Here is a 14,344-nt window from a genome sequence, read left to right on the forward strand (position 1 = left end):
AAATAAAGATTGAGAATTGAGAATGGAAATGAGAGAATTTAGATGAGAATTGTGTAGCGTTGCGTGAATTTTTTGGTGTGGAAGTGGGTGTATTTATAGATGAAAATGTGTATTTTTTGGGAAAAAAATTGAAAAATAAATTAAAAGTGAGTAGAAAACTGATATAATTTTTTGGGAAGTGGGAAAAAATATATTTTTTTATTTTTAATCGGATTTTTTTAATTAAAATCTGATTTTTTTAAAAAAAATTAAATTGCCAACTGCTATGCCGTTGGCCAATGGGAGGCTGCCACGTACGCTGTTCGCTGGCACGGACGTGCTCGATGCATCGAGCAGCACCGTGCCAGCGGCAAGAGCGCAGCAGCGGACGGACGCCGTCCTGCTCACAGCTGCGGATGCTCTTAGTGTCCCAATATATGGAATTAAATAATTAAAATTGCGATTATTTGTAAAAAAGGAAAATGAAAGGGGAATACAAATAGTTGTAGCGTTGGTTGATATGGGGTCCCACACGTTAACCTGCCAACCTCTGACCGCTCACAAACTTGGCCTGTTTTCCTGCATCATCTTTTCCTTCCAATCCACCAATTCACTCATTTCCTTCACAAATCATTCATGGCTTGGAGCACCAAGCATCGCCTTGCCCCTAAATCCTCAAACCTCTCCGCCTCTGGTGAGTCCAGGCTCCGCCGCACAAAGCGCAAACTCTCCGATATCTTTTGTGGCGCTTTCCGTTCCAAGTCAACCCTTCAGGTCTGCTTTTTTTTTAATTGGAACTTTTTTATTTGAAAATTTCTTTAACGAATTATAAATGAATAGCCTTCTAATTATGCAATTCTTCTAGCTATGCCGTTTTTCTGATTGAGCGAACTGGTTAGAGTGAGGTGCTTTGACCTTTTTTATTTGTTCAGTTGTGTGATCGTGCTGAATAGATTATTGAAATACTATGCATTACTATCAACTGATTTTATTTTATTTTATTTTATTTTTTTGTGATTGGATAGTTTTTGCTCCATGATTGTTCAAGAGGTTAAGAGATTAGCTTCGTATTCTGTTCCGCAGAGGTCCAATTTTGTTGATCAAGAGGTTAAGGGATATTTTAGGGGTTTGGATGCTAAATAGACTAACAAACAACTTTTGAAATTGTGAATATACTTTGTTATATGAGAGAGTTGAAGCTATTGGTGAAAAATCAGTTGTTGCAATTTGCATGTAAGGATTTTAGAACTGAACCGAATTTGGAACTGGTGATGAAAGAATGTGAAATTATTGCTTTCCAGCTTTTAGGTATTTGCAGTGAGTTTGTTGTTTAATTGCCACTGCTGGATTTTAGTATGGCAGTTAATCATTTTGTTCCTAGGAGCTGGGAGATGGTCCAATCATAACTTCAGTTAGCTGCGCTAAAAGCTTAGCTCCAGTTGATGCTCAAAACTCGACCTTAGAATCCTCTTCTGTTTTCATGTCAGAAGCAGGGGATACAGTATCCATATGTGAAAATGGGGACTCATCTGAAAGTACCAGTATCACTGAGGAAGCTTTTCCTGAATCTGGTCCATCCAATGTTCAGTCAAGCAGAGATATCAAAACTCTTCCACAACAGGTATATATATGTGTGATTGAATGTATATACACAATGTATATACATATGGTGGAACATTAATCATGAGATTGTGGCTTTGTCTGACAGCCTGCTCAAGAATTGGTTTCTGGTAATACAAACAATTACATTGCCGAAGTTGTGGATGCCCCCGATACAATAACTGAAGACATAGATTCAATTTATCCAGGTGATGATCAGTCACAGGGTCTCAGTGTTCAACATGCGTATTCAAATGATATTGTGGAATATAGTCATGATGCTGCTGTAGGCTACAATAGTTCTGATCCAAGGTCTCTTTCTATCATTTCTGATTTACCACGATCAGAATATCCCAGAAATGACCGTGCCCACATGTCAACAACTTCTAGTTCAGTGTTTCTTGTGTCTGACAGAGACCAGAATTTGATAAATGGAGATCTGCTTCGCCTTGATTTGGTTAGTATCTCTTCCAACTCCTTATCCAGTAGCATTGCTGAAATAAGTAGCCATGAAACTAGACGAAACAGTATGAGGCTATTTTGGGATGCTTTAGCAAGACGCAGCTTAAGAAGGAACATTGATTCGCCGACAATTGTTTTTGCAACTGGTCTGGCTGATGACTTAGGTTCACATGACAGATGGCTTCTTGATTTCAGTGATGATCTCCATTACTATGGATCCAGTCGTGATCTTGATTCATTCAGTGTAGGGCATCACCGCAGACATGAAAGGAGATGGCTTTTGAGATCCGAGGTTAGTTTTTTTCTCTTGGTTACTAAATTTATTGGGCTTTCTCGTTTCATTAATTCTTGGACGGTATTCTTCTAGTTACCTTTCCTTTTTCTCTCATATCAACTTTTGTCTTATTCCCTAGTTCTATAATGCCTGTGATTTATCGTTCTTTCCAATTTCAACCTGAATCACCTTGATTGAAATTTTTAATATATGAAAGTGGATAATGCTTGTCTCCAGCCTACCTGGAAAAGAAGATATGCATCTTTTGCCTGCAATCATGAAATATCCATTAAAAAAAAATTAAGAAAGATTTCCAGATTTTCTGGCCTTATTCCTGATTTAGATCGTGTTCCTTAGTTAAGTTTATAAAATACTTACACCCTCATTTGTTTGTTTAGGCCTCAGAAACAATAAGTGATACTGACGAGGAAGACCAACAAACTGCATTATGTGCATCTGGACTTCACCTGGATGGTACATGTTCATGTGACTCGTTCTTTACATCTGAAGAGTCGAGTAGTCTTGCAAGTATTTCACGAATAATCATGCTTGCTGAGGCATTATTTGAGGTAGACACTTGAATTATGGATTCGTACTTTATGTCACCTCTTGGTCAATCTTTGATAAGTTGTTTCATTAGTTCAAATTGATTTGAAATTTTTTTTACAACAATTTTGTTGTTTGGGGGTATGTGGAGACTGGAGTCAACTTAAATAACAAACTTTTACCCAATTTGTAATTTTGACCTGACTGTGCTATTGAAATTCATCTTTCTGTTTTCTGCCTATCTGTGCAGTTGAAATTTTAATTTCCACGTAGTTCCGTGACAAGCTGAAAAGTTACTTGATTTCTGTTCCCCAGGTTTTAGATGAAATTCATCATCAGTCTCTGTCACTTTCGCTATCTACTCTCTCACTTCCTGCTCCAGAATCTGTTGTGGATGCATTTCCTCTCAAGTATTACAGAAAATATATAAATGGGGAAAGTGATTCGACTGATGTTCAACAGTAAGTCTTCCTATCTTGTGAAGAAGGAAAACCCGGTAGTATAGTCTATTTCTAAAGTTCTACTTCTCTTAATCCTGCACACTTATTTCCATAATATGAATAAAATAATGGTGTGCACCTAGTATATCCTCTGCTCTCATCATAAAAACAAAACAAAAAAGAAAAAAAGTGTGAATAAGAAAGAAGCAGAATAAAAATGCTACTCATATTTAAATGAAGATTATGACATTGCCATACAGAAGCTGAAAGGGCTGACTTTGAAGTTCAAGTGATAACCTCTTTTACTTGAATAGTCCTTATGGGCTATTGATCACAATCATTTAGGATACCTACCTTGAAAGGGCAAGAGAAGCCATCATGGTGAAACAACTGGATTTTGGTAGTCGACTCAATTTGCAGTTTCGGATGATCTCAGATTTTATTTTCTCAACCTTCAGTTGATTAATAACCGGTTAATATACAGATCTTTTTAGAATTCGGTATGCAACTATAATATATTGTCTTTGTAACTCCAGGTGCTATATTTGCTTAGCCGACTATGAGGAAGGGGACAAATTGAGAGTCCTTCCATGCAATCATGAATTCCACACCCTGTGCATCGATAAATGGCTGAAAGAAGTAAATAGGTACTACATTCCTTAGTTTTTTGCGTGCATATGTCTGTGAGTGTCAGATGTCTCACTATTTTGCGTTGGCTGAGCAGGGTATGTCCAGTCTGCAGACACAATGTCTGTGAGGGCCGTGGAGAATGCTCGGTCTCAAACCCACAAGTATATTCACAATAGAAATGCAACTACAAATATACAAAAACAAGTAAGTTGCTGTGTGTATACCTTCAGGTGCTAACTCGATAAATTCTATGACTTAAACCTGTAGAATATCAAAATTATGATGCTGGCATGCTGCTATGTATATATACATCTATATTTGGTTCAAACTATCGCTGGAATGTCACAACCATGTCTCTTATTGTGTGTGTGTGTGTGTGTGCTGGCAAAGAAAATGAGTGAGATTCAGTAGTGTTCTATTTTGGGGCCCAATGCTTATACTGAAACACGTGTGGACCAAGTCCTCAAAGTTTTAAGGAACAATGGCGGAAAACACACACGATATAATAATAATAATAATAATAATAATAATAATAATAATAATAATAATAATAATAATAATAATAATAATAATAATAATAATAATAATAATAATATTAATAATAATAAGTAGTAGTAGTAGGGTTGCCTCTGCTTGTATCAATGAGCGTATTATATGCGAAATACGAATCACTCTGCAGTTATTTAGTGTTGCCTATATAGTCTAGATTTAGGTTGTTTGCTATTTTCAACTCTTAAGGCCATCCACAACGCTGTTGCTATACCGTTCCTTAAACTACTATTTGCGGACCCCACTGTATTTTTTTACTCAATTCCTTAACTAAGGAACGGAACCTGCAACCCTCCGTTCCTTATCCGTTTCTTAACCGTTCCTTAAATTACTATTCATTCAATTCATTTTTTATTTTTATTTCCAACCCAATTAAATTAAAACAAACACACTTCATTAAAAAACACACAACATAAAAAAAATTACAACTTATAATTTTAAAAAATAAAAAACACACAATTAAAATCCTAAAAAAGTAAACGTTGCATAATTTAAAATACAAATTTAAAGAAAATAAAAAACTATCCCGCCGGTGAATCATCCTCCGAAGGCGGTCGAGGTGCAGGGGGAGGCGGAAGGCCAAGTTGTGCTGCCATATGCACAATTCCGTTCCACCAGGCTTGGTATTGGGAGGGCGAGAAGCGGACAGTGTCCGCCATTGTGGCGATCATGTACACCGCCATAAGGGTGTTCGAGTCTCCCCCGAGCCCGCCTGGCTTGATTCACCTCGGCCCTTCCTCGCTCTAGCCGCCTTCGCCGCCTTGGTCTCTTGCGGCAGACGGCTGGATACCGCGGCATCGCAGGACGTGCCCGCAAACTCCTGCGGTGCACCCTCTTGTCCGCCGCTGCCCTCACCGGTGTCACCAGACGAGTATTGGCCACTCGTCGTGTGCTGTGAGGTTGAGCCCTAGCTGGAGCGGACACCGCCGGCCCACCTTTCCTCGTCCTTGATGACCTGCCAAATATCAACATATTTGAATTGTTTACCGGTGTCCTGGTTGTAGACGCGCAAAGCCGCCCTCAGAATGTCGGCTCCCGAAGCTCCGCTTTGGTAGTGCGCCGCTTCGGTCGAGTAGATGCCGCAGAATTTTTTGACCTGTTTGTTGACTCGGCCAAAGTGAGAGCGGAACATCTTATATGTGCGCTTCCGGGACCCTTTCGGCTTAATCTGGTGGTATATCTCGGTGACCTTTTCCCAGAAGCACTTGTTAGGTTGTTGATTCCCGACGACGGGATCGTACGAGACGGTGATCCAGACGTTGTATACCGCCATCGTTTTGTTGTTGCTGTATGGATGCCGGCCTAGATCCTCCTCTTCCTCTTCCTCCTCCTCGCTCGCCTCGGCCTCCTCCCCCGCCTCGGCCTACTCCCAGAGTGGGTTCAACGGGGAAATCCTCCTGAATCTGGGATAATCCCTGCAAATACCGCGGGGCGGAGGGACGAGCGTATGCATCCACGTCAAAAGTGGGTGGTTGGTACCCACCCGACGTCGCCGAACCCTAGGTGCCCGGCGTCGACGAACCAGAACCACCCAGTGTGTTGTACATGGTCTCCCAATCGTTAAATGTGTTGAGATCCCACCCGCCGGAGCCGCCACCGCCGGAGTTGCCGTCGCCGGACATTTTGTGTTGAGATGTTAGATGAAAATTGGAAAGGAAATGAAGTTGATTTAGGAGGAATAGATGTGTAGTTGTGTGTGAAATGATGATGAATTAGGAGTATTTATAGAGTAAAAAAATAAAAATAATAAAAAGAAAAAAGAAAAAACGGTAATAAACGGTAATATTACCGTTTACAAATTTTTTTGTTTTATTTTTTTTTAAATTCGAATTTTTTTTAAAAAAAAGATTCATTGCGTCAGCACGTGACGACGCCCACTCGCGGGCCGACGAGTGGGCGTCACGCACGACGCAGGGGCGCGCCACGTCGCCATGGCGCGTGGCGTGACAGCCCGTCCCGCGTCTCGCATGGACGGGTTATGGGGCGAGATGGGAACGGTTCGGGGGCGGGACGGTGTGTCGCAACGCGTCGCGCTGGCGTTCCGTTCCTCCGGAACGAAACGCGGGACGGTTCTGCGCCGCGTTGTGGATGCTCTAAGAGTCAACGGTTACCACTTTTGTGATATTTTAAAAAAAAAACTATACGAGGCTTAATAAGTAGGAGGAACGGAAAGCGGGACGGTTCCGCGCCGCGTTGTGGATGCTCTAAGAGTCAACGGTTACCACTTTTGTGATATTTAAAAAAAAAAACTATACGAGGCTTAATAAGTAGGGAGTATACTATATTTTGTTATAAGATTGGTGGACTTGCAAATTTTCATTATTTAGCTAGGAGTAGGACCCTTGAATTTTGCATTACTTCATTATTTTACTATCAAACAAAAGGTAATTCCTTATTTATCCTTGTAGCCATGATGAGTCAAATTCCCAGTTTATTGATTTGATGGGAAAATATCTTACTTCCTCCGTCCCGCACTACTCGCACTTATTTCTTTTTTGGGCGTCCCAAGTTACTTGCACTTTTTCCATTTTTAGTAAAAAAATTCACATACAGCCGTAATTTTTGACTTTCCTATACACTCATTCCTTAATCTCCGTGCCGAAAAAGAAAGGAACTAGTAGCCCGGGACGGAGGGAGTACTAAATAAGCTGTGATTTAGGTGCCAAATCAATGTATTTAGGTACTAATAACCATTTTTAAAACTACGTTTAAACCGTATTGGTTGGACAATGTTCAATTCTCTAAATTTTGTCTCACGTCAACTTGGTGAAGACCTCATCTAATCTATATAAGTATGGATAATCCTCCCTCTTATAAGACCTTAAAATTATATAGAGTTAGGATCATCACCCAGTCAGTGTGGGATAAGATTTTAGAGAATTTAACATACAAATTTTATCCAATAACTAAGTGGATGTTGTGCCCCAAAAAATTAACATGTGATATTGTAAATGCAATGTTTTAACAAATATTCACTAATAGTAAAATTAAAAGTAAGAGAATGCATTAATTTCGCATTTATCTCATCGATTGCCTACTATTAAACTATGGCAATATACTTTCATGTTGACCTTTTACTTATGACGTTGCTTCTATATCTCCCACTGATTAATTTATCATTTCGATCTTTTTTGGTAAATATTTGTTCTTATTCTATTTTGCGGCCCAATGCTTCTTCATACGTTAAAGATTAAAATCAGTATAGATCTAGGTAGGAGCAAATCCTGGGTCAATTTTCCACAAATTCAGTGTAACCATATGTACATCAACACTCTTCCGTACAAAACAGACACAATATTAGTATTATTCATTGTGCATTGTGAGAGCATCCACAACCGTGCTCTTGCCAGCGGCACGGTTGTGGGCCCGGGCGGTACTATTCATGCCTGCTCTCTGGCAAGAACACAACACCCACAACTGTGCTCTTCCGCAAGGACGACCACAATTAATTTAAAATTCAATTAAACAATAACATTTCCATAATATTAAAATTCATTTAAAAACCACAATAAATATTACAAATGACAAATAAAATTAAACATTACATAATTAAAATCCTAAAAATGAAAAATTACATAATTAAACTCCTAAAAATTAAAAATTACATAATTAAAATCCTCAAAATTAAAAAAACCACTACTCGTTGCCGAATTTCGCCCACATGTGGTTGATTAGGTCTTCTTGTAGTTGATTGTGGATTCGAGTATCGCGCATTGTGTGTCTTGTCTCGATCCTCTGGCCAACCGTCGTATGCTCGCCTCGGCGTGGGGGAGACCTCGCTGTTGAGCTTCCGGCTTCGTCCTCGTCGTAGAAGCTAGCCGCCCTCGGCCCTTCGTCGGCTATAATCATGTTGTGTAATATAATACACGTGAACATGATGTCGGCGATATTATTCACGTACCACAACCGAGCCGGGGCCTTCACAATGTTGAATCGAGCTCGAAGGACCCCGAAGGCTCTTTCGACGTCCTTCCGCGCTGACTCTTGACGCTGCGCAAAAAGAACCCGTCTCGGGTTGTGCGGGTTGTGGAGCGTCTTCACGAACGTCGACCACCTTGGGTAGATACCATCGGCGAGATAGTAACCCATGCGGTATGTATTTCCGTTGATGGTGAAGTCGATCGCCGGTGCTACACCATTCATCACATCATTGAAGAGTGGTGAAGAATAGAGCACGTTCAAGTCGTTGTTGGATCCGGCAACGCCGAAATATGCATGCCAAATCCATATGCGATAGTCGGCGACCGCCTCAAGGATAAGTGTTGGGCCTCCGCCTTTGTGACCGCTTAAGTGTTGCCCCCTCCAAGCAGTCGGGCAATTCTTCCACCTCCAATGCATGCAGTCAATGCTGCCAAGCATTCCGGGAAAGCCATGGACTGATTCGTGAAGACGAAGCAACCGTTGGCAATCATCGGTGGTGGGTGCCCGAAGGAATTCATCCCCAAAAGCAGAACGAACGCCCTCGCAAAAATTCTTTAAACAAAGGATTCCAGTGGACTCACCGATATGCAAATACTCGTCGAAGATGTCGGCCGTTTGCCCAGTAGCGAGCTGTCGGATGGCACACGTACACTTCTGCAACGCCGTGATACTTTGCCGGCCGGCTGCATCTACACATGTTTGAAAGTATTCAACACGTGCGGACAATGTGTTGACAATTCGCATGAACAAGCGCTTTGACATGCGAAAACGGCGCCTGAAGTAATCTGCCGGAAACCGCGGATGGTCGGCAAAGTAGTCGGCAACGAGCCTTTCGTGGGCTCCCTCCCGGTCACGATGGATGTAGCGGCGATTTGATCTAGTGCGTTGAAGAGGATGAGCGGGGGTATTCGCCGCGACATATGCTTCGTAAGCGGCACGATGTTGTTCGTAGTATTCTTGTTCTTCGCGCTCCGCTTCCGCCATGAGATGAGTGAAATCCATTTGATGTTTTGAGTGAATGTTGAATGTGTTGATAGTTTGTATAAGAATTATGAATGAGAGATGAATGAGAGGTGAATTGATGTGATAAATGAGTGATGAATGTGTGTATTTATAGATGATTTTGGGAAAAAAATAAAAATCAAAAAAATTCAGAAAAACGGGAAAAAACGGCCATATTTTTGGGATTTGGAATTTTTTTTTTATTTTTTAGCATTATTTATAATTAAATACCGTTTTTTAAAAAAAAAATAAAAAATGTTTAAACACAACGGCTATGCCGTTGACGAATGGGAGCGCGCCACGTGTGCGTTCGCTGGCACGGACGTGCTCGATACATCGAGCAGCGCCGTGCCAGCGGCGCGGACGGCGGTGGCGACGGACGCCACCGCTGCGCATGCTGTGATGCTCACATCGATGAGAGTGTGTATACACTTGACTACTTGAGTTAAAAACTCGTTTCTCAAATAAATAGTTACATAGTACTCCCTACGTTCCATGTTAATGGAGGCGTTTCTTTTCGGCACAGAGATTAAGAAAAATTGTGTCAGGTGAGTTAAGTAATGAGAGAAGAAAGTAGAAAATGAAAAATTAGAGAGATGAAGAAAGAATAAAGTAAGAGAGAGTAAAGTAGCTGTGGAGAAATGTGTTACTTTTACTAAAAAGATAAATGAATGTGTTACTTTTACTAAAAAGAGAAATGACTCTATTACTATGGAACGTACCAAAATGACAAAATGACTCTATTAGTATGGAATGGAGGGAGTACTAATTTGGACGAAATTCAAATCCCAATGTGGCGAGGAAAGCAAGTCAAAATTATCAAGTTGTCTAAATCACATAAAAAAAAAAGAAAACTTTACTTCCTTCTGTCCAAATTTATGATTTATATTTCCTTTTTAGAGGTTTCAAGTTAAATAATTCTCTCCTCACAAAAATCAACCTTTTTAAATTAGTTTATTTTATACAGTACTATATTTTATTATCTCTCATTATATTTTGTTCTCTCTATGTTTAATTTATTAAATATCATAAATAACATCTTATTTAATTTAAGATTAACTGAGTACTATATACCGTCAAATTTCAATGCAGTCGTGAGAATTACTTAGTGGTTAAAAATATGGCATTTGCTCCAGCAATCTATATCATGCAATTGTTACTACTCTATTTTTAAAAACAATTAATTATAATATATGGAGTATATGGAAAATAAAAGGTGAAATTGAATGGGAATACGTGCAATATAAAAGAGGCAATTTATGATTAGATAGATGGGTCATGGGTGCATGTTTGTATTGTATGATTAATTAGTGAAGACGAGTCACTTTCTTACTAAAAGGGAGAGTCCTAATTACATCTCAAATTCTATTTTGCATATTCAGAGACCAAAAGTCAAAAGTTCATAAACACAATTTTCACACTTCATAAAGTGTTCCAATTTCTTAAATGATCTTCTATCTATATTCCATATGCATTATATGCATCTCTATCCAATGTTTTATTTTATTTTATTTCTATTATTTTACTGTTTTAATCCAATCTACTTGGTTTCTAGAATCAACAGAGTACATAGCGACTGACTTTAATTCTACGATTAATTTGAAAATCAAAATATGTTCGTGTGTTGTTTTTCATTGCGATGCATAAATTTCAAGCACAATACATGCACAGAGATTTAGAGGCTTTTGAACTCTGACATCATTGAATTTTTTTATTAAATTGAGCTAGAAGCAGATTTAATTAATCAATGGATATATAGAATATTTGAAATATAAAAATAAATATAACTAAGAAAGAGTTTAGATTTCGATTATATGAATTTTGACCTCTACAATTATTTTTTTATTTATAATTATGCTTTTGGAAAGCAGATTTAAAGTTTGTGAGAAATACCAAATTTTGAAAAAAGTTCTGATTTTTAAGGCAGTTTCCCTTATGTTTTTTTTTATGAAAATTCACAATCTCTATTTACTGTAGTATGTACTAAATAAACTACTCTAATAAACTGCAGTTTTTATTATGTAATAGTACCATTTACTGTAGTATGTACACAAAATAAACTACTCTAATAAACTGCAGTTTTTATGTATTACTACTAGCAATCTAGCATGCAAACTACATAGTAAGAAAATTTATACACATGTTCATACATCAAATGTGACAAATTTAGATGATGGAAAATTGAGTCAAACCACCAACATCTTCTTTTAGTTAGGTCAAATATGTTTACGGTTTATCTACCATATCCATCTTGTTTTACATAGTCCTATTAAGTATAATTAAAAATTCTGATTACAAATGGGGAGAAATGTGTGGTCTATCCAAGGAAGACCACCTACTTCACAAATTAGGCAGCAAACCAGAGGGATTCGCCCTTTAATTAAATTATGATCAGCAAAATCATAACTTAATTAATTGTAGAAATATATCTTAATTTCCAAGATATCCAGATTTTTGTCTGATGATTTAAATTTTATCAAATTATAAATATAATGCCTTTTTAATTATATAATCAGGAATCCTCGTTAGTAGTAAAAACATAAATTAGGGGCCAAAGATAACCTCAAAACTTTCAAATGTCCCGAAAAGGTTTAGTAAGATAACAACATCTAATATTGTCATATAATTAGGGGCCCACTCATACTCACATGCTACAATCGAACAAACATACCATAATCAGTCCATACAAAATATACAAAACCATTTAATGCGAATTCTAAAGTTTGTAGTACGATATTAATTATTTTCAGCTCCCAAATATTTAGTTATAATATTTTATTTTTTTAAACTTCAGTTATAGCCTCCTTTCATCAATACAAACATCTTTATATCTTTTGTAAATTTAATGTAAATTATATTTAATCTGCTTGAGAAACTTAGTAGTATTACATAAAAGTTTTAATAATTTAGGTTTATTGTCCTCAAATACAAGTAAGTTTAAAGCATATTAAGGAATCAAAAATAAAATACGAATAAAAAAGTGGTTATGATTTTACGACTATATGTTTTTATGATGTGGTTGGTATTATTTTTCCTTATTAGACTATTTATAAATTTTAAATATGTTATTTTGAAAATCAATATATAAATATACGTATGTACAAGTCATAATATTTAATTATTTAGTCATTTGATCGCATAAGGTAATGATTGATGCATTTCACTACTAGATGCAGTATTTGTAGCATTAATTCGAATTTGATCAAGAATGTAAATGATACTATATAATATTTTTATATAATTAATTTTACCATAGGCACGGTGATATTTAACTAATATTTTCACATTCTCATGAACACATAATTTTCAAAATATCTAAAATCCAATAAATATGTGTACATACATGCATAGTACACATTTGATCCTCTAAACCTATATCATAAATTAATTTTGATGAAGAAATCAAAATAGGAAAATAAAATTAATTAACAAATAAGTCAAAGAGAATTATACATTACCAACATTTGATTAAATTTTTTATATAGATTAAATATAAAGAGTAGGTAGGTTAACAAATATAATACATGTAGGAGTACTGAGTTGAAGTTGGCTATTGAATTCACAACATCACATCTCTTCGCTTTCTCTCTCTACACTCAAATTTTTTCCACTATGTCCACTCCATTCACACCGCCGGCGACACCTCACTCGCCATCTTCTTCCTCCGTCTCCGCCTCCATTATGATTGTCATCATTATCATCGCTTCCGCCGTCATCATCTCCGCCTCGATCTACCTCCTTCTCCGACTAATCTCGAAGCGCTTCTCCACCGCCGACGACGTCGTCGTCTCCTCCAACCGCCGCGTCGCGCCGAGCGATCTCCTCCACTCCCTCCCTCTCTTCACCTTCCGCTCCGTCGCGAGGAACCTCAACAGCGGCGGCGGCGATTGCGCCGTCTGCCTCTCCAAATTCGAGGCGCGCGATCAGCTCCGCCTCCTGCCGCTCTGCTGTCACGCTTTCCACGCCGCCTGCATAGACAAGTGGATCGCATCCAATCAGACGTGTCCGCTCTGCAGGTCCACCGTATTCCCCTCCGCCTCCGATGCACTCGATAAAATCCTATCCACCGGCAATTTGAGCAGCGGAAGCTTCCGTGTTGAATTCGGCAGCATCAGTCTCCGCCGCAACGGAGAATCGGCGGCGGCGGCGGAGGAATTACCATCGGCAGGAGCGCCGCCGCGGACGTACTCGCTAGGGTTGTACGATTACACCGCAGACGATTATCTATACGAGGTGGCGGTAGGGTGCACAACAACTCATCGGAGAGAATATTCCGATTTCAATTCGAACGACAAGGATTCGTCGCATGCGGAGGAGGTTTCCGGCGGGAGGAGGAGCTGGCTGGCGGAATACGTGGAGAGACTGGCGTCAATGTCGTCGCGTACGATGTCGTTTAGGAGCTCGGGGAGGTTCTTCGCGGGGAGCAGCCGCCGCAGCGAGGCGGCCGTGGTGCGGGAGGATTTGGAGGCGAACCGCTCCGGAGAGGAAATAAGTGAAATGTTTCGGTGGATTTCTGGAATTTAATTAATTGTATTATAATATTTTTGAGAAATTGATAAGTTGTAATTGATGAATTGACACTAGACTAGTTTCATGCATCTACTGAGAGCATCTCCAATAGGTTAGGACGTCAAATAGCCCTCAAATAGCCTTCACACTACCACATCATCAACACTACAATTCTCCTGCCACATCAGCTTGCCATATCAACTGGACATCAAATAGCCCTCACATAGCCTTCACACTACCTATCCACATCACTAATAACAATTATATAATTTAATTTACACTTGTATCAACATACGGAATTTAATTTACGAGACAAATACGGAAAATTTGAATAATAATATTAAAATTTAAAAAGTACATTAATTTTAAAAAAAATTACAATAATATAAAAAAAGTACAAAAATTAAAAAGTACTGTAATTTAAAAAAGTAAA

The 14,344-nt window shown here is 38.6% G+C and overlaps 2 protein-coding genes across 5 annotated transcripts; both read left to right on the forward strand.

Moving 5' to 3' along the window:
• The first annotated feature begins 508 nt into the window (after positions 1-508).
• Positions 509-4,269, forward strand: LOC121792603 (E3 ubiquitin-protein ligase RNF12-B-like). 4 transcript variants are annotated; one of them, XM_042190613.1, is made up of 8 exons: positions 509-753; positions 1,361-1,600; positions 1,688-1,787; positions 1,926-2,332; positions 2,713-2,883; positions 3,176-3,321; positions 3,837-3,947; positions 4,025-4,269. In XM_042190613.1, exons 1-8 carry the CDS (start codon positions 616-618, stop codon positions 4,104-4,106), a joined length of 1,395 nt encoding a protein of 464 aa, XP_042046547.1. In that variant the 5' UTR covers positions 509-615; the 3' UTR covers positions 4,107-4,269. The 4 variants fall into 4 exon arrangements, with proteins under 4 accessions (XP_042046547.1, XP_042046546.1, XP_042046545.1 ...); XM_042190612.1 differs by having other exon boundaries at positions 1,688-1,709; positions 1,788-2,332; XM_042190611.1 differs by having other exon boundaries at positions 1,688-2,332.
• Positions 4,270-12,914: 8,645 nt separating this feature from the next.
• On the forward strand, positions 12,915-14,047 carry LOC121771042 (E3 ubiquitin-protein ligase ATL4-like). The gene has a single exon (XM_042167842.1). The coding sequence runs from the start codon at positions 13,015-13,017 to the stop codon at positions 13,924-13,926; it is 912 nt and encodes a 303-aa protein (XP_042023776.1). The 5' UTR covers positions 12,915-13,014; the 3' UTR covers positions 13,927-14,047.
• The last annotated feature ends 297 nt before the right edge of the window (positions 14,048-14,344 follow it).

The sequence above is a fragment of the Salvia splendens genome, chromosome 2, assembly GCF_004379255.2.
Source record: "Salvia splendens isolate huo1 chromosome 2, SspV2, whole genome shotgun sequence".
NCBI classification, from domain to species: domain Eukaryota; kingdom Viridiplantae; phylum Streptophyta; class Magnoliopsida; order Lamiales; family Lamiaceae; genus Salvia; species Salvia splendens.